This window comes from Chlorocebus sabaeus, chromosome 8 (genome assembly GCF_047675955.1).
Source record: "Chlorocebus sabaeus isolate Y175 chromosome 8, mChlSab1.0.hap1, whole genome shotgun sequence".
Lineage (NCBI taxonomy): Eukaryota > Metazoa > Chordata > Mammalia > Primates > Cercopithecidae > Chlorocebus > Chlorocebus sabaeus.
In genome coordinates this window covers 84,602,634-84,628,342 of record NC_132911.1, presented here as the reverse complement: position 1 = coordinate 84,628,342, position 25,709 = coordinate 84,602,634, and the positions used below count along the sequence as shown (strand labels likewise).

The 25,709-nt window shown below is 41.6% G+C and overlaps 1 protein-coding gene across 2 annotated transcripts in view; it reads left to right on the top strand.

Annotated features, from left to right (window-relative positions):
- Positions 1 to 25,709, top strand: part of ZNF704 (zinc finger protein 704) — a 247,188-nt gene that overhangs the window by 197,501 nt on the left and 23,978 nt on the right. For both annotated transcript variants that reach the window (XM_008000964.3, XM_008000963.3), the window contains exons 5-7: positions 15,318 to 15,418; positions 19,695 to 19,962; positions 25,424 to 25,528. In XM_008000964.3, the coding sequence (XP_007999155.1) occupies positions 15,318 to 15,418; positions 19,695 to 19,962; positions 25,424 to 25,528 (474 nt within the window). The remainder of the gene's footprint in view (positions 1 to 15,317; positions 15,419 to 19,694; positions 19,963 to 25,423; positions 25,529 to 25,709) is intronic.

The following is a 25,709-nucleotide window of genomic DNA, read 5'->3' as shown; positions in this document are numbered from 1 at the left end:
GGTCATCATTTTTGAAAAACATTTCCATTTCACAGAATGAAGCAAAACTACCACTATACTACCACTAAATCTAGAAGACATTTGGCATTATTTTTAAAATCACCACATAAATATAAAACTGTTGTTATATGTATTGGTTTTTAAATTTAGTATTGGTAGCTTCATTATTAAATGGCTGTTCACAAACAAAAGTCCAATATAAAGCCCTGAAGATTGCAGTGCAAACTTTTTTCCTCCCCCAGTTCATTTCAAAGAGGAAAACAAAGAGATGGCATTGATCCAAAAATGCCTTCCCTCCCTGCATCTCTCAGCATCATTCCACATGTGTAACAGTGGAGGTGATATGGGCACTGTCTCTGGGTGTGTACATGTGAAAAAGGCTGACATTTTTGTCCAGAAAAAAGGATATTAATGTAGACCCCTGACCTTCCCAGAGGCAGTGGCCTGAAGAGTTGCTGTTTCATACCAGTGTGTCATGCAAAAGGGCTGGAGTTGTTCTGGCACCCTGTGGGTCCCCAGGGACACTAGGTCTTCACTTGACCAGTGGGGGAGAGAGGCTGGCACTTGTATCAGTGGGTACCTGCAGGCAGGACAGTGGTAGGAACCTGAAGTCTTTTCCTGATACTTTAAGCTTCACAGACTTTCTCCCTGGAGTTTTCTGAGTGTGTAGTTCGAACACTCAATAGGCATGGCCCAGGATTGTGACAGAGGACTCAGAGCAAAGGGAACCCCAATGTTATTTAAGGCACATGAATGAAAGCCTGTCACACCCTTCCATTTCTAATGTAGCCACTGAGCCAAAATTCACACTCTTGCATCACAATTAGACTGCACTTGTTAGCCCCATATGGAAGGTCTACAGGCTTTAACTAAATTAAGTTATAGTCAAGTCACCAAAGGAAAAGGAAAAAAGCTTCCTTTTTTATATTTTTTATTTTTTAAATTTTTATTATATATATTTATTTTTATTGAATGAGCATAGGCCCACTCCAGAAGAAGCTAGATAGTAGGTAGGAATGAATGAATAAGAATAGTGTTTATCCTTCTTTCTTTATGACTTCTCCCTCCATTCAGACTTTAGATGTCCCCAAAGTAAGACCAATAGGATGCTGATTGTAGCCACTAATGTTTAATGCATGGATTTTACATAGACCAAGTTGTTACTTTGGCCTTTTGAACTTAAAGTTACTTGGAATGGTGAAAATAACAAGAAGGTGAGGCTGATGCTATTCTTTTCTAAATTCATTAGGTGAACCAATATTTATTGAGCACGTATCAGGCAAAATACTTATTCCCCTGAGAATAAGGCACAGTTTTTTTCCTTCAAGGTGTCGAAAGTTGGGTGGCTGGAAATTGATGTGTAAAGAGGCAATAATTACAAGTGGTAAATGCAGTGTTCGTGATGTGACAGAACACAGTAACTGTAATACAGTTATTTTAGAGATTTTAAAAATCATGTTTCAAAAGATATCTATGAGTTAATTTGCTTAAACCGGACAATATGTTCTGTCTAATTGGTAGAACTTTCTGAGTTCATCTTATTCTCCTCTCCTTTCCCTCAGTTTCATAATACCCATTTAAAACCTATTGTGATAGTCACTTGTTCTGTGGGTATTGTTTGAGAACCTTCTAGATCAGTTTTTTCCAAACTGCACGTCTCAATCCACTAGTGGGTTGTGAATCAATTTAATGAGTCACTCTTTAATCAATAAAACAGAATAGAGTACACTGTACATAATAAGTATTCTTTCTTGATAATTTTGTTTCAGTGTATACATATGTGTATGTGCGGTGCAAAATGTATTTCTTATTGTGGCTCATCATCCATAAAGTTTGGAAGCTTCTGTTCTTTGTTATAGAGAGATAATATGATTTGTGGTAAATTAAGATGTCCTGATTGGAAATCAAAAGATTCACATTGTTTGCTACCTTGAGAACCTAAGAATATCATTTCACCTCTCTGATCATCAACTTCTTCATCTGTAAAACAGGCAAACAGGTATTAACATGCCTCTCTCAGGATAGTCATGAAGATTAAATGTGCTAGAATGTGGCAACATTTGAATAGACATTGAGGACTCTAAACAAAAGGGGAGGGAGCATTGCCTATATCTGACTATGAAACAATGATCCTGACCTTTCTCATTATTATGGAAGCTTCCTCATCTCTTCTCCCACCTCCCCCCAGCACAGAGACAGCTGACTCCCACCTCTTGTGGAGATCCATGTTCCGCTTATGTAAAGAAGATGACAGTGTGTGGTACACTGCATAGACAAGGCAGTCTCTCTTACTATCAATAGTGAGGAGAAAATATTTGCTGATAATCACTATTTGCATATTTAGTTACAGTTTACCAAATGCTTTTAAATGTAGCATTTCATTTAATCATCCCCCAAATCTTTGGTGTATTCTTATCCCCATTGTGCCAAGAGGCTCATTGAGGTTATGTTAACTGTCCAAGGCTGTGTAGCTTATAATGTGGCAGAGATCAGTTTAACTGAAATAGCAGAGGAAACGTTTGAGGCAAGTTAATTCAGTGAATCTATATTTCCTTTGGCCCACAAGGAGAAAAACGTGGAGAGAAAATAATCAGACATAACTACAGCTATGTGGCAGGGTGGGAGCAAGGGTGCACAAAGTTCCGAAAGAAATGGAGAGCAGAAATAGGAACTCCAGGCTGTCTGCCACATGAAGTATCCGTCACCCTTAAGGAACCTGCAGCCAAGGTAGGTGAGAATACGAGAAGGGAAATGAAAGGCTTCTCTATCCTAGCTCTGGAGGTCAGCCAGCCAACTTTGTCAAGCCCAGGTCTAGCAGAATTTTTCCTCTGGGATTTCAAGATAGACTGACAGAACTTCCAAGCTCAGAGAAAAACCAGGTTGTGTGAGCCCAGACGCACACAACTTTGTGAGTTGTGTGACTTTGGGGAGGTGCAATTTCCATCATGACCACAAGGTGATGCAGTGACCCTGAATACAGCCATTCTGGGAGTTCGTGGGAGAAAATGAATTCTATGGAAGGTCAAAGAGTTAACCATCAATTCCACAAGACCCCAAGAAAATCAAGAAGCACTGATCAGAAATGATTTATGTGCCCTTTTCCATGCCAGATCCCTGATTCTGTCAGATTCTGGAATCTGTGCATTCTAAAATTGTCATGCCAGCTTTAGGACTTACGTGACTTAAGCAAGTCATCTGGCCTCTTCAGCATCTGTTTCCTCATCTATAAAATTTGGAAAATGGTGGCACCATATCGATGTGGCTGTTGTCAGGAATATACGAGAGGCCCTGTAAAGAGCAGTAAATGTTAGCTGCTAATACTTTGCCTCTTTTTCCCCGCATTTGGCAGCTGCCTGAATGGGGAATTTGAGAAGCATAGGTGTAGAGAGAAGGGGGTGCTTGCCTCCGCCCTCCACCCTGACCACACTGACCACGCCAATGCCACAGTGGCTTAGGATGACTCCAGATCCCTCAGCCACCCTGTGCTCATTTGAGTGTGCATTGAGAAGCCCTCTGCAATGCACTAGGTGAGTGCAGCAAAGACAGTAGCAGAAATTGGGGGCATGAAAGGAAATCTGACTCAGGACTCTGCATTTCAGAACATTGACAGCATCTCAGAGGCAATTTCTAAATTTCAGCGTTCATCATTTCCATTTATTTCACAGGTGTGTGTCTTAACCATGAACAGTTGTACCTGTGTATTAGGAAGAACCTCAAGTTAGAGAAGAAAGCACTGAGTTAACATAAGGTGCTTCAGTAATAGTTGTACAGTAGCAAACAATTAATCATTTGCTCCACTCTGTATTTTTAATCGTTCAGAGCCAAAAAGCTATGAATCACTTTAAATTGTGAATGGCTGCTCCAAGAAGAAAACAAACCCGTAAAGCCCTCACGAATAAGCATGTTGCCAGTCTCTCTGCTGACTTAATTCCTAACCCACTAATTTTGAGCAGAGAGTGCCTCTCGCAAAAAGAACGGCTGTTCCAGAAATAGATCCATCTGTTAAAACTGCTGGGGAGGGCGGTGCTAAGAACAGCAGCTTGGATCAACTGCACGGATTTCATGGTGATGGTACATACAGCATTGTCAGCCAGGGCAGGGAGCTGATTGGCCTCATAGAGAAAATTTAGGATAAAGAGGAGTGATATCTAGGCAACTTAGTGACAAGATCTTAGAATAATGTGCCATGCAGTATATAGGCTCTGGAATATTGGAGTTCGAAGGACTTTAGAAATCTTCTAGCCCAGTCTCGATCTTTCCAAGTTAGAGGACTACTCAGTATGTCTAGAAATGTCCAGATGTCCCCAAAGATGAGATGCACTTTTAGAATTCATTGATTGAGAAAACACAGAATGACTAGGGATTTCTGTTAATTCAGAAATCTTTTTGTCATTTGTTGTTGCTGTTATAGAAATCATTTAAAATCAACTTTACTTAGGTATAATTTTCACATAATAAAATGAACCCATTTTAAGTATACCGTTCAGTGAGTTTTCACTGTCTCTACCTGAGTAATCACCACTCTAACCAAAGCCAGCACTCCTCGTACCCCACTTCAGTCAAAGGCACCACCAAGTCCCAAACAGGCAACCAACCACTGGTATAACTTTCATCACTATAGATTAATGCTGCCTGTTGTAGAATTTCAAGTAAATGGAATTATACAGTGTGTATTTTTGGTATACAAAATACCAAATGTTGGCAACAGGAACTCTCATTTATTGCTGGTAGAAATGTAAAATGGTACAACCACTTTGTAAAACAGTTTGGCAGTTTCTTAGAAAGTTAAATATACACTTACCACATGACCCAGCAATTCCACTCTTAGGTATGTATTTCCCTAAGAGATAAGAAAACACACGTCCACAAAAAAACTTGCAGACAAATGTTTATAGCAGCTTTATTCATTATCACCCCAAACTGGAAACAACCCAAATGCCCATCAACAGGTACCTAGATAAACAAATTGTGGTATAATCATACAATGGGATACTTCACCACATAAAAGGGAGCGAACTACAGATACACTAAACAGTGAGTGAATCACAAAAACATTATGCAGAGGGGGAAAAAAGCCAGGCACAAAAGAATACATTCTGGGTTATTCCATTTACAAAACTTTTGTTAATTTTGTATTCACTTATCACCACAGCATCTATAAACAGCACATGGAGGTGGGAGGTGTTTCATCTGTGCTTGGTATACATTGAATTCACCTGTTACTTTGTATTAACCCCACACACCTTGAAGATCCAAAACCTCTACTCTCATTAGTACCCTCATCTTACAAATAAATAAATAAATCCCCCAAAAGGTAAGTCAGCTTGTATACCGTGTAACCGTGAGGTAGCATGAGGTAACATGGCTGCTTTCCCAGTTAAGGAGACCACTGGAACCCCTGCCAGCTTCTAGGAAGTTACTAATTTTAAAATACACTAGTGCATTTACCGATCTTTTGGCATCTGCTGAGGATCTATATGGACCTCTTGACCCTGAAAGAGCCATTGGAGCCTCTGCCAAGCTGTGTGGGTTTTCACGAGACAGGCTGAGGAAGTTTGTATAATGCAGCCAACTCACCTGCACAGAATAACTCGGCCCTCTCTGGAGAGTCTTGGATGTGTAAGCCCCTGTCCCTGCCCTGCCATTCCAACACCACACATACACACACACACACACACACACGTCACCATACAAAAAAAAAAATACCTGAAGATCCTCTCAGTCACCTCAGAACATGACGTTAACTCCAGGCTGCTGAGTGATAAAGTGATGTTCATGTACTTTCTAGAATATAGCGTTAGTTGGACTTACACGTCATATGCATGTTATACATACTTCGAAATACGTCAAAAATGTTATGTAATTCTTCAGTGAACTGAAGGTGAGCTTCAGCAGTCACCGTATCAATCCTAAGTATCAGTCTGGGTTCTGTCAAGAAAATAGAAGCTACTTCATATATTCTAAGTATGAAATCATCTTTTAAAAACAGGATTGAGGCGTACTATTGGTAGGGCAAGCAGAGAGAAAATCAGGGAAACCTTGGCCGAAGGTCTCAGCCAATAGACCCAAGACAGTTGTTCCTAGAAACAGTTCAGAAGCTGCTGCAAAGGTGAAAATCTCTGGGAAGTTCTCTCCAACCATGGTGGCCCAGAGCATCAATGTTGAGAAATTCTAAAGAGTTTGTCTGGGAGCTGCTATACATCTCACATCAGGCATATGTGAGATTCCAGGAGTCTGCTCACGACTGCATGGAGCTTCAACTCCTCCTGGGCCTGTTGCAGGTGTTAAATAAGATACACATGTGGAAGTTCCTAGCACAGGACCAGGCACAGAGTGGTTCCCAGTCGACGGTGGCCTCCCTCTGTTCCCTCTCCTTTATATGAAGAAGACCATTCTGTTAGACTTGAGGTCTTTGCTGACGTTGGTATTCTGCAGAAGTGCTTTCCACTGGGGTAAATTTTCAGCTGTTCTCCATGAGCTGGTGGACATTCCAGCTTTGCAAACATCTGTTAGCTCTGTGAGGAGAAGCCAGGGTAGAAGCACAGATGGGACTGTTCAGATTTGGCTGCTGCAACTCTGCCAGCAGTTTTGCTTGGTTTGGCTTCCTTGGGCAGGCTTGGACCCATGCGGCAATCTGGGCGTTGTTTATTTAGCTATTTTTTCATGTTCTCCTCCTCCCATGGCTTGCTTTTCTTTAGTGTAACAGCAAGTAGTCTGTTTGCAGACAAAGGATTTGTTTCAACTGGATGTAGTTAGGGGACTTTGAAAAGCACTAACCTCCCATTTAAAGAGCCTCATGCTTTGATGCAAGAATGTCTTTGGCCTATGTAGAGACAAGTCACTTTACAAAGGTGTAGACAGGGTTAGGGGAAATCAGTAGGGGGTGGTGCAGGACTCCAGGGGCTAACAACATGGACGGCCATTATTAACCCTAACCCGTAGAGCCTAAAGAGGCTCTGCAAGAGAGGAATTTCTACAATCCCGAAGATTTACCAGAACTCTGGAAATACAGCTTTTGGAGAGGTTACCCAACAGAAAGGGTAACTGTTGGAGGAGAAATGTAGCCACTGCCCACCTGTGGCCAGGCAGAAGGAGAGAGCCAGGAGGAATCAATACCCTCCTGCTTTCCAGTCTCTCCTGCCTCCCCACCTCCTGCCGGTGCCTCTCATTGGCCAAATCCAACCAGAGATCTATGAGCCAGAAACCCTGTTAATGCAGCCTCCGGGGCCCCTGAGCATGGTGCAGAAAAGGCATGGTGTAGACCTGTCAGGTCAAATAGGACAGGTCATCAAGTCCCTTAATAGACATGTAACTTTTCTTTTCACACCAAAGAAGCTTTTCTTACAACTTCATGTTTAAGATTGTTTAATATACAGTCATATGGCATAATTTAACCAATCCCCTATTGTCAACCTTGAGGTTATTTCTTATTTTTATCTAGTGTAAAAATCTGTGCGATGAATATACATATGTCTTTGCAAGTATTTTGAATTACTGTCTTTGGATAGATTCCTACAAATTGAATTGGCTCAAAGTTATAGGTGTTTCTTAAGCTCTTACTGCCTTAAGCTGTGTTGCCCTCAAATTTAAAGATGGCCCCTGTCTGTGCATGTGTAAACTGTGAAGGCAGAGCTCTGACAGTCTGGACTAAAATGAGATAATAAATGTGAGATGAGATATTCAAAAGGAATGTCAAAAGGAAGAGGTGGAGGAGAAAGCAGAACTTTGTTTTGGGAGTGCCGCCTCCCCCAAAACAGTTGATAGTCTTCCCACTATATGTAATTATGTTTCTGAGTCCCTATTTGCACCTGCCTTGCAAATCCACAGGCACTTTCTGTATCTCTAGGATGCAACATTGTTTTCTAATCACTTTTGCCAATGACCTGAGTCATTATAAATTAGCAATTTTTCCTGCAGCAGATTTTCCATTGTCTTCTGGTGAACTCAGACTTTCCTCAGGCTGCTACCAGTGTAGGGTTTGCAAGACTGGAAGAGCAATGTGCCATAAAGTGAAGGGAAAACCGTCTTATAATTCAATCCTCTCCATGCAGGGCATCACCATGGATGTCCCCTGAGAAGTTAATTTACAGCCAGGTAAGATAAGCAAGAATTAATCATGCTGAGAAACATTAAATTCTACAGAACAAATCTTTTTGACAAACATGCTTTGAACACAGATGATTCACTAAGTAAATTTTACAAAGTGCTATTTAAATAAATTAAGATGTCTCAAATGTGGCTCATCTCTGAGGGTCCCAAAACACAACCTTTCTGAGATTGAACATAACAAATATTTATTGAGCCAGACACTGTGAGGCACTGGGATAGCATATAGTCTGTCCCCAAAGTGCCTCTTGAAAACCCAGCAAAAGGAAAAAAGGCAAAAGGAGACAAAGTTCATTACATTTCTTATTATCATTACCTAATTTTCTTTGGGCAACAGATTTCTTTGGAGCCTTTTTGCAGGGGTTCAAGGAAGGTGTGTGTATGTGTGAGGAGGAGATAAACAATTGCTGTTGATAGTTATCCTAATTCTAGGGGACTTAACAGAGGATAATGGTCAGCTTCCTTGGATGCTGGGGGTTTGATGCCTCCAAAATGTGTCATCTACTTGAAGTAACAAATGAAAACTATGGAAAGGAGTTAAACCAATGATATTTATTTTTCTGTAATCAGGACCAACCTTAACTACTTGTCAGTTTAAAAAACAAATACTTGACATTATTGCAAGGACAAAGAACAGTAATCTTATAAATAGTACTCGTTATGGCACAAAAATACCACTGTGATTATCATATCCTAAAACAATCAGCAATTTGAGGACTTAAAAAAGTCCCATGATGTAGGAGGAATTTGGCTTTATATGTCGTACAATACTATTATATTCATTATGAAAGCCTACATCTGACTGACCCATTGGTAAGAGCCATCAGATGACACTGGATAAGTCTTGTAACTTTCTGGAATCTTGTTTCCCACCATGAATATCAGAAATACGGAAACAGTGTCTTATGCTTTGCCCATTCCTTTCCCCGCTCTCTAAGGCAGGGGCCCCCAACTCCCAGGCCTCGGGCCGGTATCAGTCCGCACACAGCCTGTTAAGAACCTGACCAAACAGCAGGAGACCAGTGAGCACTACCGCCTGTGCTCCGCCTCCTGCAAGTCAGCAGCCGCGTTAGATTCTCATAGGAACATGAACCCTATTGTGAACCAGGTTGCGCGCTGCTTATGAGAATCTTAACTAATGCCTGATGGAGCAGTTTCATCCCGAAACCATCCTCTCCCAACCTGCGCCACAGTCCGTGGAAAAAATGCCTTCCATGAAACTAGTCCCTGGTGCCAAAAAGGTTGGGGACTGCTGTTGTAAGGCAACTATTTTATCCTTCTCAAGTATCCTCAAACTTCATACACAACCTTCCCTTTTTGTCCTCAGTTCTGACCCCAGTTCCTACCTCATTGAAAAATTAGAAACATTCATACAGGAATTCTTTTTTTTTTCCCCCTTCTCCACCAAATCAGCAAATTAACTGCATCCGCAGCCACCATCTGGTTTCCCTCCTTTTTCCAGCGGAGAACTGCCCTGTCTTGTCCAACGCAGCCCCTCTCCCTGTTCTGTGTATATTGGTGCTGCTCTCCTGACCTTCGGAAGAACCTCATCCTGTCGCTAACCCCTACTTCTCTACTGCACCATCAGTTTCCCTGTGTTTGCAGTCATTCCCATCAGCATAGAGACTCACCTTAGTATAACTCATCTTTACAAACCCTCCCTTGACTGCTCATCGGTCAGCAAAATTTCTTGAAAACATTGGCACTTACTCTCTCTGTTTTCCTAAATCCCACTTACTCTCCAGTCCATGCCAATCTGACTTCCATCCACAACACTCTACGAGATTTACCGCTATCTGGGCCACCAGCATCCTCCATATTCCAAATCCGAGGAACACTTCTCAGTCCTTGTTCAACACAGTTGGTCACATCTTCCTTCCTGAGACACTTTCTTCTGTTTGTGCTTTTAATATCATGATCTCCTGACCACTTCCCTCTCTGGCTGCTCCTTCTCAATCTCCAACATAAAATATTGGATGCTACAGTGCACCCTAATCATCTCTAACTGCATTTTTGCCTAGATGGTCTCATCCACACCCAAGTTTTAAGTGCTCCTTCAGCTCCTGACCCCAAATTTATATCTCTATCCCTGACTCTCCCTGATTCCAGGTTCACATATCCGGTGTCCTGCATGCAGTCTCCTTTTGATACATAATAGTCATCTCAAAATTAACATACCCAAAACAGAACAACAACACACCCAGTCATTCAAACCTAAAACATGGAAGTCATCTTTAACACCATCCCTTTTATCATTCCTCATAGTCAACCCAACAGCAAGTATTGTTGGATCTGCCTCCAAAATATGTCTTGGATGTGTCTGTTTTTCTCCATCCTCTCTGCCCAAACCCTCTAAGCTACCATCTCTTCTCACCTGTGGTGACTTCATTTGTTTTCTATCCCAAAACAGAGTCATATTTAAAACAAAACAAAACAAAACAAGTCATGTAGTGTCACTCTCTTCCTTCAGTAACTTCTCTTTTATTTTAGAAGAAAATCCAAATTCCTTACCTTTATCTGCAAAGCCCCACATGATCTGACGCTGCTTCGCCACTTTATCTCAAACAAATCACTGCCTCCCACATTTCACTCTCAAAACACCCTCATTCTTTCTGGCCTCCAAGAGCCAAACTCTTTCTCATCTTCAGGCCTCTGCATTTAACTCTTCGCTATGTCTGGAAAACTCTAGCTCATAGCTTGGCTGGCTCCTTCTCCAACCTTCAGGTCCCAGCTCAAAAGTCACCTTCTACAGGCCTCATGCTATATCTGAAATGGTCATCATGTATTATAATTTATGTCTCTCCCCTACTAGACTTTCACTTCCTTGAAAGAAGCCTCGTTTCTTTTTTTGTTCTGTATCCCCAAAACCTAGAATATTCCTTGCTAAATAGATACTTGGTTTAATGAATGAAAGAATGCCATCAGCAAAAAGGTTAGGAATTAATCAAAAAGTGTTTTCATCCATCATGACTTCATTTCCAGACAGATGCTTGGACTGCTGGGTACATATATTTTTGCTTGAGTCATTGGTTCTCTTACATGGAAGATATTTTCTACAATATAGCTTCATCATTTGAAAAATAGGCAGAAAGCATTCATAGTGTAAGGAGTTGTTCATTAATATTTGCCATGGTTTGATATGGTTCACTTACCTCCACCAAAATCTCATGTTGGAATTTGATCCTGGTGTAGGGGTGTTGGGAGGTGGGGCCTAGTGGGTGGTGTTTGGGTCATCAGGGTGGATCCCTCTTCAGTGGCGTGGTACCATTCTCATAATGGCGAGAGTTCTCGCTCTCATGAGACTGGATTGGTTTTTGAGAGAATGGATTAGTTCCCAGGAGAGTGGGTTGTTGTAAAGCCAGAATGCCCCTTAGGTTAGATCCCTCTTGGCATATTCCTGCATCACCTTTGACCTCCACTATGATTTAACTTAACACAAAAACCCTCACCAGAACCTGAGCAGGTGCTGGCGCCATGCTTCATATGCAGCCTGCAGAACCACGAGCTAAATAAACCTCTTTTCTTTATACCCAGCATCAGGTATTCTTTTATGACAACACAAAATGGACTAAGACAGTACTGTTAAATTATATGCTTTGAGTAAAATAATATTTTGAATTCTGCAGAATTTCTTTTTGTGAACCTAGCAAGTTTGAAGTTGGGATTTAAATCGCCCCCTCTGGCGCATCTTATGTTTCATGTGTTTAGATCACTGGCTTAAGGAGGTCACGGAGGCTGAAATTTGTTAACTGCCTCCTTGGAATAAACACGGACTCATAAGGATCATGTACTTAAAGTTTCCTAATTATGTCTTTGCTTCTCCGCATCTCAAAGAGCTTCAGCTCTAGCTCCGTGTAGCTCTGGGTCCTACGCCCGGCACTGCACACTGCAGGGAGAACATCATGGACCTGGGTGTGTGTGCCCAGGAGCTGCAGAAGAAACAGAAAGATTGCTGTGCTGTGAATGCTGGACACCCAGGCAGAGCGTCTGGGGCAGAGTGGGCCACTGGACTCACGAAGCCCATGCGAACAGTAGGTTCCTTCTGTGGTCAGTAATCTGCTCTAGCAGACTGCTGCAATGTGCTACCACACTTGTCCTCTGCTTGCCATGCTTAAGGCAGCCATTCACCAACACATGAGCACTCTTCAATTCTGGAAACTCCCAAGTACCATTTTCAATTCAGAAACCTATGGAAAATCTTCAACATGGGGTGGCTGTCCAGATAAATCATCTGGATACTGATTCCATCAGTAATAGCTGATGAGTCATCTTCTAAATAAGTGAATGATTGCTTCATAAAATCAAGAGTATGATGGTGTGAACCAGAAGTACTTGATTGCAGATATTCCAGCAGGCACATAAATCAAGCTACATCAGTTCCATCAGTTTGGGAAAGATGTCACCACTGCCATATATGTTGGTCAGGTGGGCTGACTGTTGGAACAACCCATTTTTCTCGTGTCAGTAGCTTAACACAATAAAGATTTGTTTATTCTCATGTCACAATCCAGTCAGGTCAGTGGAGGTTCCAAAGAGGGTGGATGTCTTTGCTCCAAACAGCCCTCTGGGGATCCAGGCTTCTTCCTTCTAATGCAGATGTTCTCAACCTGGAAGCCACAGATCCCCAAATGGATACACAGAATCCAGGAGGTCGGTGAACCTGTATGAGGGAAAAAGTGTATCTTTATTTTCACCAACCTCTTAACCATAATTTAACATTTCCTGTAATTATGATTTAAGGCATCAAGGCATAATAATGTTAGCACCACCTGCGACTTTAATACCTACCAAAATCATAGATGTTTCATATCACATTACAATTTAGTAGATATCATGAAATATCATTTATTCATAACACTACTTTAAAATTATGCTAGTTATTAGGCCCACTTCAAGGTCTTGTTACTTACTACGTTAATTAGAGAGTATGTGTATTACAATATTACAAAATTTTTTTTAAGTTCAATTTTTACTTTAGATTCAGGGGTACATATGCAGGTTTGTTACATAGGTATATTGCGTGATGCTGGGGTTTGGGATACAATTAAGCCTATCACCCAGGTAGTGAACATAGTACCCAATAGATAGTTTTTCAACACTTACCGCCCTCCCTACTTCCCTCCTCTAGTAGTCCCCAATGTCTGTTATTTCCATCTTTATGTCCACATGTACCCATGGTTTAGCTCCCACTTATAAGTGAGAGCATGTAGTATTTGCTTTTCTGTTTCCACATTAATTCACTTAAGATAATGGCCTCCAGCTGCATCTATTTTGCTGCAAGGGACATAATTTCATTCTTTTTCATGGCTTTATAATACTCCATGATGTATGCATAACACATTTATTCATTCCACTGACACCTCGGTTGATTCCATGTCTTTGCTGCTGTGAATAGTGCTGCAGTGAACATACAAGTGCATGGGTCTTTTTGGTAGAATGATTCATTTTCCTTTGGGTATACACCCAGTAATGGGATTGCTGGGTCGAACAGTAGTTTTATTTTTAGTTCTTTGAGAAATCTCCAAACTGCCTTCCACAGTGATTGAACTAATTCACACTCCTGTCAGCAGTGTATGTGCATTCTCGTTTCTTTGCAGCCTCGCCAGCATCTGTTATTTTTTGACATTGTGATAATAGCCATTCCGACTGGTGTGAGATGATGTCTCATTGTGGTTTTGATTTGCATTTCTCTGATGATTAGTGATATTGAGCACTTTTTCCTATTTTTTTTCTTTTTTGGTCACTTGTATGTCTTCTTTGAGAAATGTCTGTTCATGTCCTTTGACCACTTTTTAATGGGGTTACAAAATATTTAATGTTTTTTCTAGCTGTATTTCAGTACACTTGCATTTCTTTATAACTTTGTGTATTTTATTTTAAACATTAAAAACCACTATTCTGAGAAGGATTCATAGGTTTCACCAGACTGCCAAAAGGGTTCATGGCAAACAAAAAATTAAGAACTCTGATCTGGTGGTTTTGCTGTCCCCTAAGACTTTTGTGTCCTTTGCATCTAGCCAGCAGAGCAGGCTGGGAGTGATACTGGGAAGTAGTTTAGGGGCAAGACTTAAAAGGAATGTGTGTCACTTCTCATCCATCAGCCCTAATTCAGTGATGTGATCCCACTTGACTGCAAGGGAGTCTGGGAAACAAGGTCTAGCTGTGTACCCAGCAGGAAAAGGAAATGGGGCTTGGTGAACACATGGAAGTGACTGTCACCATACCCAAGGGAACAGTCAGCAAAGAGATGGCATCCCAATGACAAAGGACCTCCCTGGAGAAAACTCACTTTTTATAAAATTTAGGATGCACAATCGTAATAATCCTGTAATAGCTGCTGTTGCTTGAATGGTTATTCCTGTCAGCGTTCTGCTAACTGATTCATTTCCATGATGTCATTTAATCCTCATAATAATGCTGTGAAACAGGTACTATTATTATTCCTATTTTATAAATAAGAGCACGAAGAACTTGAGAAATAAGCCCAAAATCAGTGCTATCAATCATGGCACTGGACTGTTTTAGAAAATATTGCCCCAGCCTGGGCAACATGGCAAAACCCTATCTTTACCAAAAATGCAAAAAATTAGCTAGGCATGGTGGCATGTACCTGTGGTCCCAGCTACTTGGTTGGGAGGCTAAGGTGGGAGGATTGCTTGAGATGTCCGAAAAAAAAGGAAAAGAAAATATTGCGACCCTTGTTGAAGAGGTGGAATTTTGTACTGGTGGAGGGGATGGTTTCTGGAGCCAGAGTCCCTGGATTCATATTTCAATTTTGCCAGTAGCTGGTTCATTGACCGGACACTTTTTACTGGAGCTTTCTATGCATCTGTAAAATGGAGATTAATATTAGTATCTGTCTTTTAGGATTAAAGGAGATAAACACTTAAGACAGCACCTAGCACACAGTAAGTGCTCAGTGAAAGTTATCCACTGTTTAGACAGCCAAAATGGCCCTGTGACTACCTTCATGAACATGATCTGAAATATTCCAGCAGAGCTCATTTCTCATGAAGGATATGAGGAAATAACTGAGGTCACCAAGATACTCACAAACCTAAGGGTGCCTACAACAGTGTCCTGAGTTATAGTCATGAAACTGGGGATGCTGTTAACTTTTCTAATGAAGGAAAAAAATATGTTGGGATGACAGAAAGAAAATGTTGTTAGAAAATAATTTCCATTTTAATATCACTGTCTCCCCTTTACAGAATTCCATGAAGGTGATGTTCAAATGCCTCTGGAAAAACTGTGGGAAGGTGCTGAGTACTGCGGCAGGTATCCAGAAACACATCCGGACCATCCATCTGGGGTAAGGCAGCCCTCTCTTCAGGGATGTAGCCTCCATCTGCTCAGTCTAAGGCCACCCGCACTCAGAAATTGTGCACCACAGTGTGCCTTAAAGGTTCTGGACACTGGGCTGACTTGGTCTTCCTAATTTCTAGAGAGATGGCCACTGCAGATCATCTAAGCCAATATGGCACAGTGGAAAAAACAAGGATGTAACATCTTAGAGCCTCATTAGTTCACTTACTGAGTCACTTTAGGCAAGTTGCTGCCCAGAGCCGCAGTTTCCTATGGACATTTATAATAATGTCAGCTCTTCAGGGTCAAGTGTGAGTGCCAAAGATAAAATATATGTGAGACAGACTTGTAAAGTACAAAACACTAGAGTAACCTGGAATCTGTTATTGGACTTCAAGGGGTCCTTGAACCCACTGAAATTACCTGTGGAATGAAATGTACATTTACTTTCCAGTGGAGAGTATTCATGACTTTAAGGCTCACAGGCATATATAGCCTAAAAAGGGTTCAAGAACCACCACACCAATCGATGCTGCTGTTGCTTATTCTTATGATGCCTGATCATCTGGCTCAGTCACTTTCTGTTGCTCAAATAAGCTGTTTGTTTGTAAAATGTGTAATTTTCCTCATATTATATAACAACCTTCTAAAGGAAAGATAAAATGAAGGGTTAGGAGCCATAGCAGTTACAGGTCACCCCAGGAGGGCAGTGGTATTCCATTAGTCCTGTGCTTTTTGCCCTGAGTCTGTCTCATCCAGGGATCTGAGATTTAGAAGGGACCTTGAGAGGCTGTAAGTCACAACCAGTGTTCATAAGGCAAGCACAAATGCATGGCCAGGCTCCTGTGTGCTTGGACACAGAGGAGTCCTTTCCACAAGATAAGTGCAGAGAAATAAATACAGTAGTCACTTTACCAGCAAGAGATACATTTAGAAAATGCATCATGCCCAACAAGTGGTATAGGCAGAAGGTGAAAATAGCTTCTAAGGTGATATTGCTAATCTGTGAGGGTGGCTCCATAGTGACCATGGAGAGAAACAGGGATCTAGCTCTGTAATCCTCCAGGTTGATGTTGGGGGCACACCAGAGCCTTCCAGAGCATATTACCCATAGGTCACCAGGCACTGGAGATACGGCCCTGTAAGGCTTCCCTGACCAGAGTCTACCTTATGTGTAAGAAATACCAGTTGAAGTACCTCAGGGCAGAACACCCCCCTTCTGTTCCTCAAGCCTTCAGGGAAGGAAATCCTGCAGTGTCTCCCCTGAAATCTCATTGTCAAGACAATTCACAATGGAAGCATCTTTTTAAAGGTTTAGAAAGAACTTCCCAAAGGTAGAGCCAGGAGGTAGGGTATTTGTTTTAAAGTCTGTCTGCCCAGAAAATTGAGCCCTATTCAGTCCCATCAGAAGCATATGCTGTTTATATGTATTTATAGACCCCAAATTGGTATCACATGTTAGTCCTGTGAGTTCCTGGGGTGCTCGCACAGTGGGTGGAATCCAAAATGCAGCCACTTTGCTTTCCTAGGATCTCTTTTTCCTGATGTGCTTTTAGAATTTCCCTGGTGAATCATGGTTCATAGCCCTGCCAGGCACCATACAGGAATGGGCCTGGGTTAGCAGGACTCTGAGGCCAATCTATACTTATGAAGCCCAGTGCCTGTGCTCTCTCATGCACTGGGAGAGAGAACACACCTTTGCCTTGATCCGTGAACTCAATTACATGGCTGTAAGATGATGGGGAATTTTTAATGAGTATTGGCTGGTGAGGGGATGAAGAGGGAAACATGTCAAAGCCGGAAGAAAATATGCCCTCACCTCTGATGTATCTGCAGTACACGCCGTACCTATATAAAAAGCACACCACTTTTCTCTTAAATCTCACTCCATTCTTGTACACCAGGGGCTGGTCCTGATTTATCCCCACGTGGGACACACAATGTCCCCCAGGCCTGTGTGTCTATTAGTAGCACGTGGCAGCCAGCAGCAACTCAACCTGCCTTTAACTGGAAAGGAAGTGGGGACAGGAATAGAACAGACGCACGTTCTTCTTCCCACTCTCTGGGATCTTTAATGGTATGCTGGTCACAAGGCCAAGCCCAGCCAGACCTGATATGGTGCAAAAACACCTCCCCAGGCGCCTCAGCCTGGGAGCTCAAGGGAAATGGAGCCAGGCTAGGACAAGCCACTGATTTGAACAAACAGGCCTGTGAAGAGGTGAGGCATGGATTTTTATGTTAGGTTCTATGCAGGGCCCATTATTGGAGAAAAGGTATGTTCTGAGTCAGTGATCTGCTGTTGCTGCAGTGAGGGGATACCCATGGCCTCTGCCCAGCCATCCTGGAAAGCCAGGTTTCTAGAGAAGGGAAGCACCACTTCTCTACAAACTCACAAATCATCTAATAAACATTTTCTGACATTATGGAGAGTTATTTTATTTTACTCAAAACTTTCTGTGGAAAAGTACAATGTACTATGTTTCAGGGAGAGGAACTTTGAGAACACCTAAGAAGCTACTTTTCCTGGTGACGGTGAAAATTGAGACCTTCTAACATCGTCTTTGTTTTTATTTAATAAGCACTTTACATAGCATTTATATTGTGTCAGGTCTGCTTCTAAGCACCCTATATTTATTAGCTTAATCATCACAATAATCTGGTGCTATAATTAATGATCCCCATTTTATTAGTGGGGAAACTGAGGAACGGGGCTGTCTGTAGGCCACCAAAATCATGCACACAACTAGAATGTGTAGGAGTCAGGGTTTGAACCTAGGAAGTCTAACCCCAGAACGCATTCTCTTAATCACTGTGCTACAACAACCTCAGCTCCATTCATTCACTCATTCATTCAGGCAACATTTACTAGGTACCTACCCTCCGCCAAATACACCAATATGTGTGGAGTGACATATGATAAAACATCCCTAGAGAATCAGTCATAGGCGACAAAGAGGTTTAAAAAAATACAGACAGGTAGCCAGTGATTAACAAAACAGATGAGTAAACACACTTCAGAGGGAGCACAGAGCACTAACGGTTAGGAGTGAAGTTCTAACTCCCAACCTTCAGAATACACCCAGGACTTAACGTCTCGGCTCTTGCACTGCTCGCCTGCCCTGCTTATCTGGAATATTGCTGACAACAGCTCCTCGGCGGCCTCTGCTTTTGCTCTTGTCTTCCTGTCCTCTATTTCCCAGACAGTATCTAGAGTGATCCTTTTAAAATTAAGTTAGAGTTCTGAAAATACCCAGTGGCTTCCACCACATTCGGAATGCAAGCCAAAGCCGTCGCCGTGGGCTACAGGCCCTGAATGACCTTGCCTCTGCCATGTTCTCACTCCTCCCGTCACTCCCTGGTGTCCCGAGCTCCAGCCTCTGGCCTCTTTGCCAGGCCCGCCCACCTGAGAGCTCTGTGTCACTCCTCCCTGGTGTGTTCTCACAGTGGGTGCCAGCATGGTGTCTCCCTCACTTCCTCAAGGCAGGTCTCAAATGTCACCTCCTCAGAGAGGCTTCCTCTGGCCACTCTATTTAAAATAGTGCCCCCGTCACTAATCCTGCTTAACAGTGTTAGGCTGCTGAATTTTTCTTTGTGGGACTTTGTAACACCTGATATATTAAATATCTGTTTCTTTTTTAATTATTTTTTAATTTTTTTAATCTCTGTTTTCATAGATTGAATGGTGGGAGTACAAGGTGCAGTTTCGTGGCATGGCTGTGTTGCACAGTGATAAAGCCTGGGCTTTTAGTGCAGCCAGCATCCGAATAGTGAGAGTGGTACCCCTTAGGTCATTTCTCATCCCTCACCTCCCTCCCACCCTCCCCCTTTCGAAGTCTCTAATGTCTATTATTTCACTTTCTGTGTCCATGTATACACATTATTTAGCTCCCACTTAATAAATATCTATTTCTTTAGGGATTTCTTGTCTGCCTGTAAGTTCCCACTGTAAGTTCCATCAGGGCGGAGTCTATATTTTATTCACTGTGTTATCAGGAGACCCTGGAACAGTGCCTGAACATACTAGATTCTCAATAAATCACTGTTGAATAATTGACTGAATGAGTGAGTGAATGAATGAATGAATGAATGAATTGCTTTACGACATCAAGGAAGGGTTCTCTGGAAGTGAACCGTTGAACTGAGTGCTGCAGGATAAGGAAGAGTTTGCAAGGCAAACAAGAGGGAGGAAAAGTATTCCAGACGGAGGGGAAACGCATGTGCAAGATTTCGAGGCAAGAAAACAGATTGGCTTAGTATGATTGTTTTGCTCTCTTTTGCATTAGGCGCGTTGGAGACTCTGACTACAGTGATGGAGAAGAGGACTTTTACTACACTGAGATCAAGCTCAACACAGACTCAGTGGCAGATGGGCTGAGCAGCCTGGCCCCGGTCTCACCTTCCCAGTCCCTGGCTTCACCTCCTACTTTCCCCATCCCAGATTCAAGCCGAACAGAAACTCCTTGTGCCAAAACAGAGACTAAGTTGATGACGCCCTTGAGCCGCTCAGCTCCCACCACCCTCTACCTCGTGCACACTGACCATGCTTACCAGGTGACTTGCAGGGGGCTGTGAGAGCAATCACTTTGACCTTGACCAAAACCAGGGCCATCTGGCCTATGAGTAAAAGATAACTTGGTGGAAAAACAGCATTACACACAGCAGCCCAGTAGCTTGCTTTCTTTTTCTCCCTTTAAAGCCAGGATCTCACACAGATAGGGTCCTATGGTCTAGTCTCAGTTTGCCCAATGCTGCCTGTGGATTTGATCCCATAGAGGTTGTTATGATGATAAAAATCCCTTGGGCACAGTGGCTCACACCTGTAATCCCAAACACTTTGGGAGGCCGAGGCGGGTGGATCACCTGAGTTCAGGAGTTCGAGACTAGCCTGACCAACATGGTGAAACCCCGTCTCTACTGAAAATACAAAATTAGTTCGGTGTGGTGGCACATGTCTGTAATCCTAGCTACTCAGGAGGCTGAGGCAGGAGAATAACTTGAACCCAGGAGGCAGAGGTTGCAGTGAGCCAAGATTGCGCCCTTGCCCTGCAGCGTGGGCAACAAGAGCAAAACTCTATCTCAAAAAAAATAATAATAATCCCTAATGTTATCTCAGCATGGTGGGGTATGCCTGTGGTCCCAGCTGCTCGGGAGTCTGAGGCGGGAGAATCGCTTGAACCCGGGAGGCGGAGGTTGCAGTGAGCCAAGATTGCACCACTGCGCTCCAGCCTGGCGACAGAGCGAGACTCCATCTCAAAAAAAAAAAAAAAAAATCCCTAATGTTGCAAAGCCCTCAAAATGGTGCCTGGCACATTACATAAGTATCTATTTAAAAAAAAATAAGGCCGGGCACAGTGTCTCACACCTGTAATCCCAGAAATTTGGGAGGCTGAAGCAAGTGGATCACTTGAACTCAGGAGTTCGAGACCAGCCTGGGCAACGTGGTGAGACCCCATATCTACAAAAAATACAAAAATTAGCCAGGCATGGTGGTGCATGCTGTAGTCCCAGCTATTTTGGAGGCTGAGGTATGGGAGGATCACCTGAGCCCAGGGAGGATGAGGCTGCAGTGAGCTGTGATCGTGGCACAGCATTCCAGCCTGGGTGACAGAGTAAGACTCTGTCTCAAAAAAATAAATAAATAAATAAAAGGTAAGCATTGGAAAGGTTTGGCACAATGGCAGAATCACACTCCAAATCTGGGACTTCATGCCCTGCCTTCTAAATGGATAATTAAGTATCTCAGATTAGAGTAGTGGTTCTCAATATTCCCCAAATCAACAGTGCCAGCATCACCTGGGAACTTCTTAGAAATGTAAATTCTTGGGACCACCCCTCTTCCACACCCTCCTCTGTGCCCCCCACCAACTCTGCATTCTGTTTTAACAGGCCCTCCAGATAATCCTGAGTAATGCTAAAGTCTAACAAGACCTTAGGGACAAATCCTGCAAATTTAGGACAGGGGTAAAACTCCCTTTTCCCCACCAGAAGTTACTTTTTTTTTTTTTGAGACAGTGTCTCAATCTTTCTCTCAGGCTGGAGTGCAGTTCACTGCAGGCTTGAACTCCTGGGCTCAAGCAATGCTCCTGCCTCAGCTTCCCAAGTAGCTGGGACTACAGGTGTGCACTACCACATCCAGCTAATTTTTTAAATGTTTTGTAGAGACGAGCTCTCACGCTCTCACTACATTGCCCAGACTGGTCTCAAACTCCTGTCCTCAAGCAGTCCTCCCATGTTGGCCTCCCAATGTGCTAGGATTATAGCCTTGAGCCACCATGCCTGGTCATTAACTCTTTTAAATGTTGATTTGTTTTTATACAATGTTAATACATTCAAATTTTAAGAAAATATTCATCCTATAATTCTCAACTACGTTATTCAACTTTTTAAAATCTCCTTTACATACTTGTAATTACGCTCCCCCACCCTTGTTTAATAAAAACTTTCCATATAGCTAAATAATATCCAATTAAATTGAAACACCAAATTGTTTTAATCATTCTTATTGTTAGGTATTTACTTTTTAATCTATCCTGTTTTTTCATCATCATTAATAACTCCACTGTAAACATCTCTGTGCCTGTAGTATTTATTTTTTCTTTGAATTCTCAGAAGAGTAATTATTGAGTCAGAGGATGTAATATGAGTGAACAGCTTATGACTCTAACTGTGTATTGTCAAAATGCTTTCCAGTAGTACCAAGTACAAAGCCACTGCCACTAGCAAATATATTTGTAAGTAGAAAATTACAAATTTAGTCAAAAAATTTAGCCACTTAGCAGACTTAAACTCAAGAGTAATGGAATAGAGCTAATGTTTGAATTAGTTAGTGTAATAAATTTCATTCCTGACTCTTATTATGTTGGTCAAAACAAGTAATTCATTCATCTTTCTTTATCACTGTTACATTTAGGCCAGAAATCATGGGTGCCAACTTACTTAGATCATTTTGCTCATCTATATAATGAGAGAGTTGGAACACACACTAGTTGATCTAGAATGTCCTTCCCAAAGCATAAACTTAGAAATGTTGAGACTTTTCTGGTTATAGAAATTATAAATGCTCAGCATAGAAAATACTAAACACAGTAAAGAAAGAAAATTCATCCCTAATTCCAACCTTGGTTAATATTTTTTATATATACTTCAAGACTTTATTCTCTGTTTATATATGTGCAATTTTTAAAAGGGATCTGTTGCAGAACTGTTTTTACTGTATTTTATTTTTTCTATTTAATATATCACGAACATTTTCCCATGCCAATGAATCTTCTTCAATAACACCATTCTAAAAATTGATGCCTAATATTTATACATATTTGTGGGGTACACATAACATTTTGTTATATACATAAGATGTGTAATAATCAAGTCAGGGTATTTTGAATATTAATCCCTTGTGTATTTATCATTTCTGTGTGTTGGGAAGATTTCCAGTCCTCTCTTCTAGCTGTTATGAAATTTAAAATACATTGTTGTTAACTATAGCCATCCTACTCTGCTATCAAACATTAGTACTCATTCTTTCTATCTAACTGTATGTTTGTACCTACTAACCAACATATCTCCCCACCATGGCCCATCACACCCTTCCCCACCTCCCATAACTATCATTTTATTCTCTACCTCCATGACATCAATTATTCTAGTTCCCACATATGAGTGAGAACATGTGATGTTTGTCTTCATGTGCCTAGTTTATTTCACTTACCATAGTGACCTGTAGTTCCATTCATATGACTGCGAATGACAGGATATCATTCTTTTTAATGGCTGAATAGTATTCCATTGTGTTCTTACCACATTTTGACACTTCATCTGTTGATGACACTTAAGCCAATTCCATATTATCTTTGCTATTGTGAATAGTGCTGCAGTAAACATGAGAGTGCAGGTATCCTTTTGATAGGCTGATTTCCTTTTCTTTAAATAAATACCCAGTAGTGGGATTGCTGGATTGTATGGTAGTTCTGTTTTTAGATTTTGAGAAATCTCCATATTGTTTTCCATAATAGGTGTATTAATTTACATTCTTGCCAACAGTATATACAAGATCCCTTTTCTCTCCTTCCTCACCAGCATCTGTTATTTTTCATCTTTTTAATAACAGCCAATCTGACTAGGGTGATATGATACTTCATTGTGGTTTTGATATGCATTTTTCTGATATTAGCGATGTTGAGCATTTTTCATGTACCTATTGGTCATTTGCATGTCTGCTTTTGAAAAATTTTAATTCAGGTCCTTTGACCACTTTTTAATGGAATTATTTGGTTTTTGCTATTGAGTTGTTTTGAATTCATTGTATATTCTGGATAGTAGTCTCTTGCCAGATGAATAGTTTGTGGATATTTTCTCCCATTCAGCAGGTTGCTCTTCACTCTGTTGATTGTTTCTTGTGCCGTGCAGAAGCTTTTTAGTTTAGTATAGTCACATTTGTCTATTTTTGTTTGTTTGTTTCCTGTGCTTTTGAAGTCTTAGCCATAAAAATCTTTGCCTGGGCCCACATCCTGGAGTGTTTTTCTTGTGTTTTCTTTCAGTAGTTTTATAGTTTAGGGTCTTACATTTAAATTTTTAATCCATTTTGAGTTGATGTTTGTAAATGACAAGAGCTAGGGGTCTAGTTTCATGTTCCTGCACGTGGATATCCAGTTTTCCCAGCAGCATTTATTGAAGAGGATGTCCTTTCCCCAGTGTATGTTCTCATCGCCTTGGTCAAAAATCAGTTGGCTACAAATATGTGGACTTATTTCTTGGTACCCTATTTTGTTCCATTGGTATATGTGTCTGTTTTTATGCCATTTTAACAACGTTTTGAATTACTCTGTAGGTATATCATGATTTATTTACCTGCTTCCCTATTACTGGGCATTTGTGTTGCTTCCAGTATTTTTTTTTTTCTTTTTTTTTTTGAGACGGCGTCTCGCTCTGTCACCCAGGCTGGAGTGCAGTGGCGCAATCTCGGCTCACTGCAAGCTCCGCCTCCCTGATTCACGCCATTCTCCTGCCTCAGCTTCCCAAGTAGCTGGGACTACAGGCGCCCGCCACTACGCTCGGCTAATTTCTATTTTTTGTATTTTTAGTAGAGATGGGGCTTCACCATGTTAGCCAGGATGGTCTCGATCTCCTGACCTCGTGATCCGCCCGCCTAGGCCTCCCAAAGTGCTGGGATTACAGGCATGAGCCACTGTGCCCGGCCTTGTTTTTTTTTGTTGTTTTTTTGTTTTGTTTTGAGACAAGATTTCACTCTGTTGTCAGACTGGAGTGCAGTGGCATGATCGTAGTTCACTGCAACCTCGAACTCCTGGGCTCACTTAATCTTCCTGCCTCGTCTCCCAAGTAGCTGGAACTGCAGACACACACCACCACCCCTGACTAATTTTTTTTATTTTTAGTAGAGACAAAGTCTCACTGTGTTGCCCTCGCTGGTCTCAAACTCTGGGGTCAAGCGATCCTCCTGCTTCTGACTCTCAAAGTGCTGGGATTACAGACATGAGCCACCACGCCCAGCCCCAATTGTTTTTTTATAATATATAGTTGTGCAAGGAACATTCTTGCGTACATTTCTTTAGAATGAATTCCTAGAGTGGAATAGCTAACACAGAGAATGCTAAGAATTTTTATATGTTCTGTCAAATTACCTTCCAAGAACATTGTACTAATTTACACTCACCCTCACGGTATAGCAGGGTGTATTCCCCAATTTTAGAGTGAAGAATTCTATCTCACAGGTATCCTAAAATAAGTATATGTACATATAATAAAATTTCTTTTCAGAAATCAACAGTCAAAAACTATCTCTTTTTATACCTTAGATAGCTTGCTTGGGTGTATATACAAAGTTTATTTCTGGCTGCTCCCGTTAACCTTGTTTAATCTCTTCCTATTAGATAATTAGTCTAAGTTATTAATATAGCTGAGACCATTTCTGAGGTCCTCCTTTGGTAATAAGAGCTTAAAGCTCCGAAGGAAAATACTCCTTCATAACAGCTTTCTCTGTTTTTTTGTTTGACAGGCCACACCCCCTGTGACCATTCCAGGATCGGCCAAGTTCACCCCCAATGGCAGCAGCTTCAGCATTTCCTGGCAATCTCCTCCGGTCACTTTCACAGGCATTCCAGTAAGTAGAAAAACGAAAAAGCCAAAAATCTGGTCAAAGCCAATGTAGACTAAATTTAGAGAGCAAATAGTAGAGGCATGCAAGAAAAATACAAACATCAGGATGCCAGAAGTGCTATATTTCTTAAATGATATTTGTAAACTCATCAGCCGGTATCACTTCTCTTCAAAAAGGTGTTTCG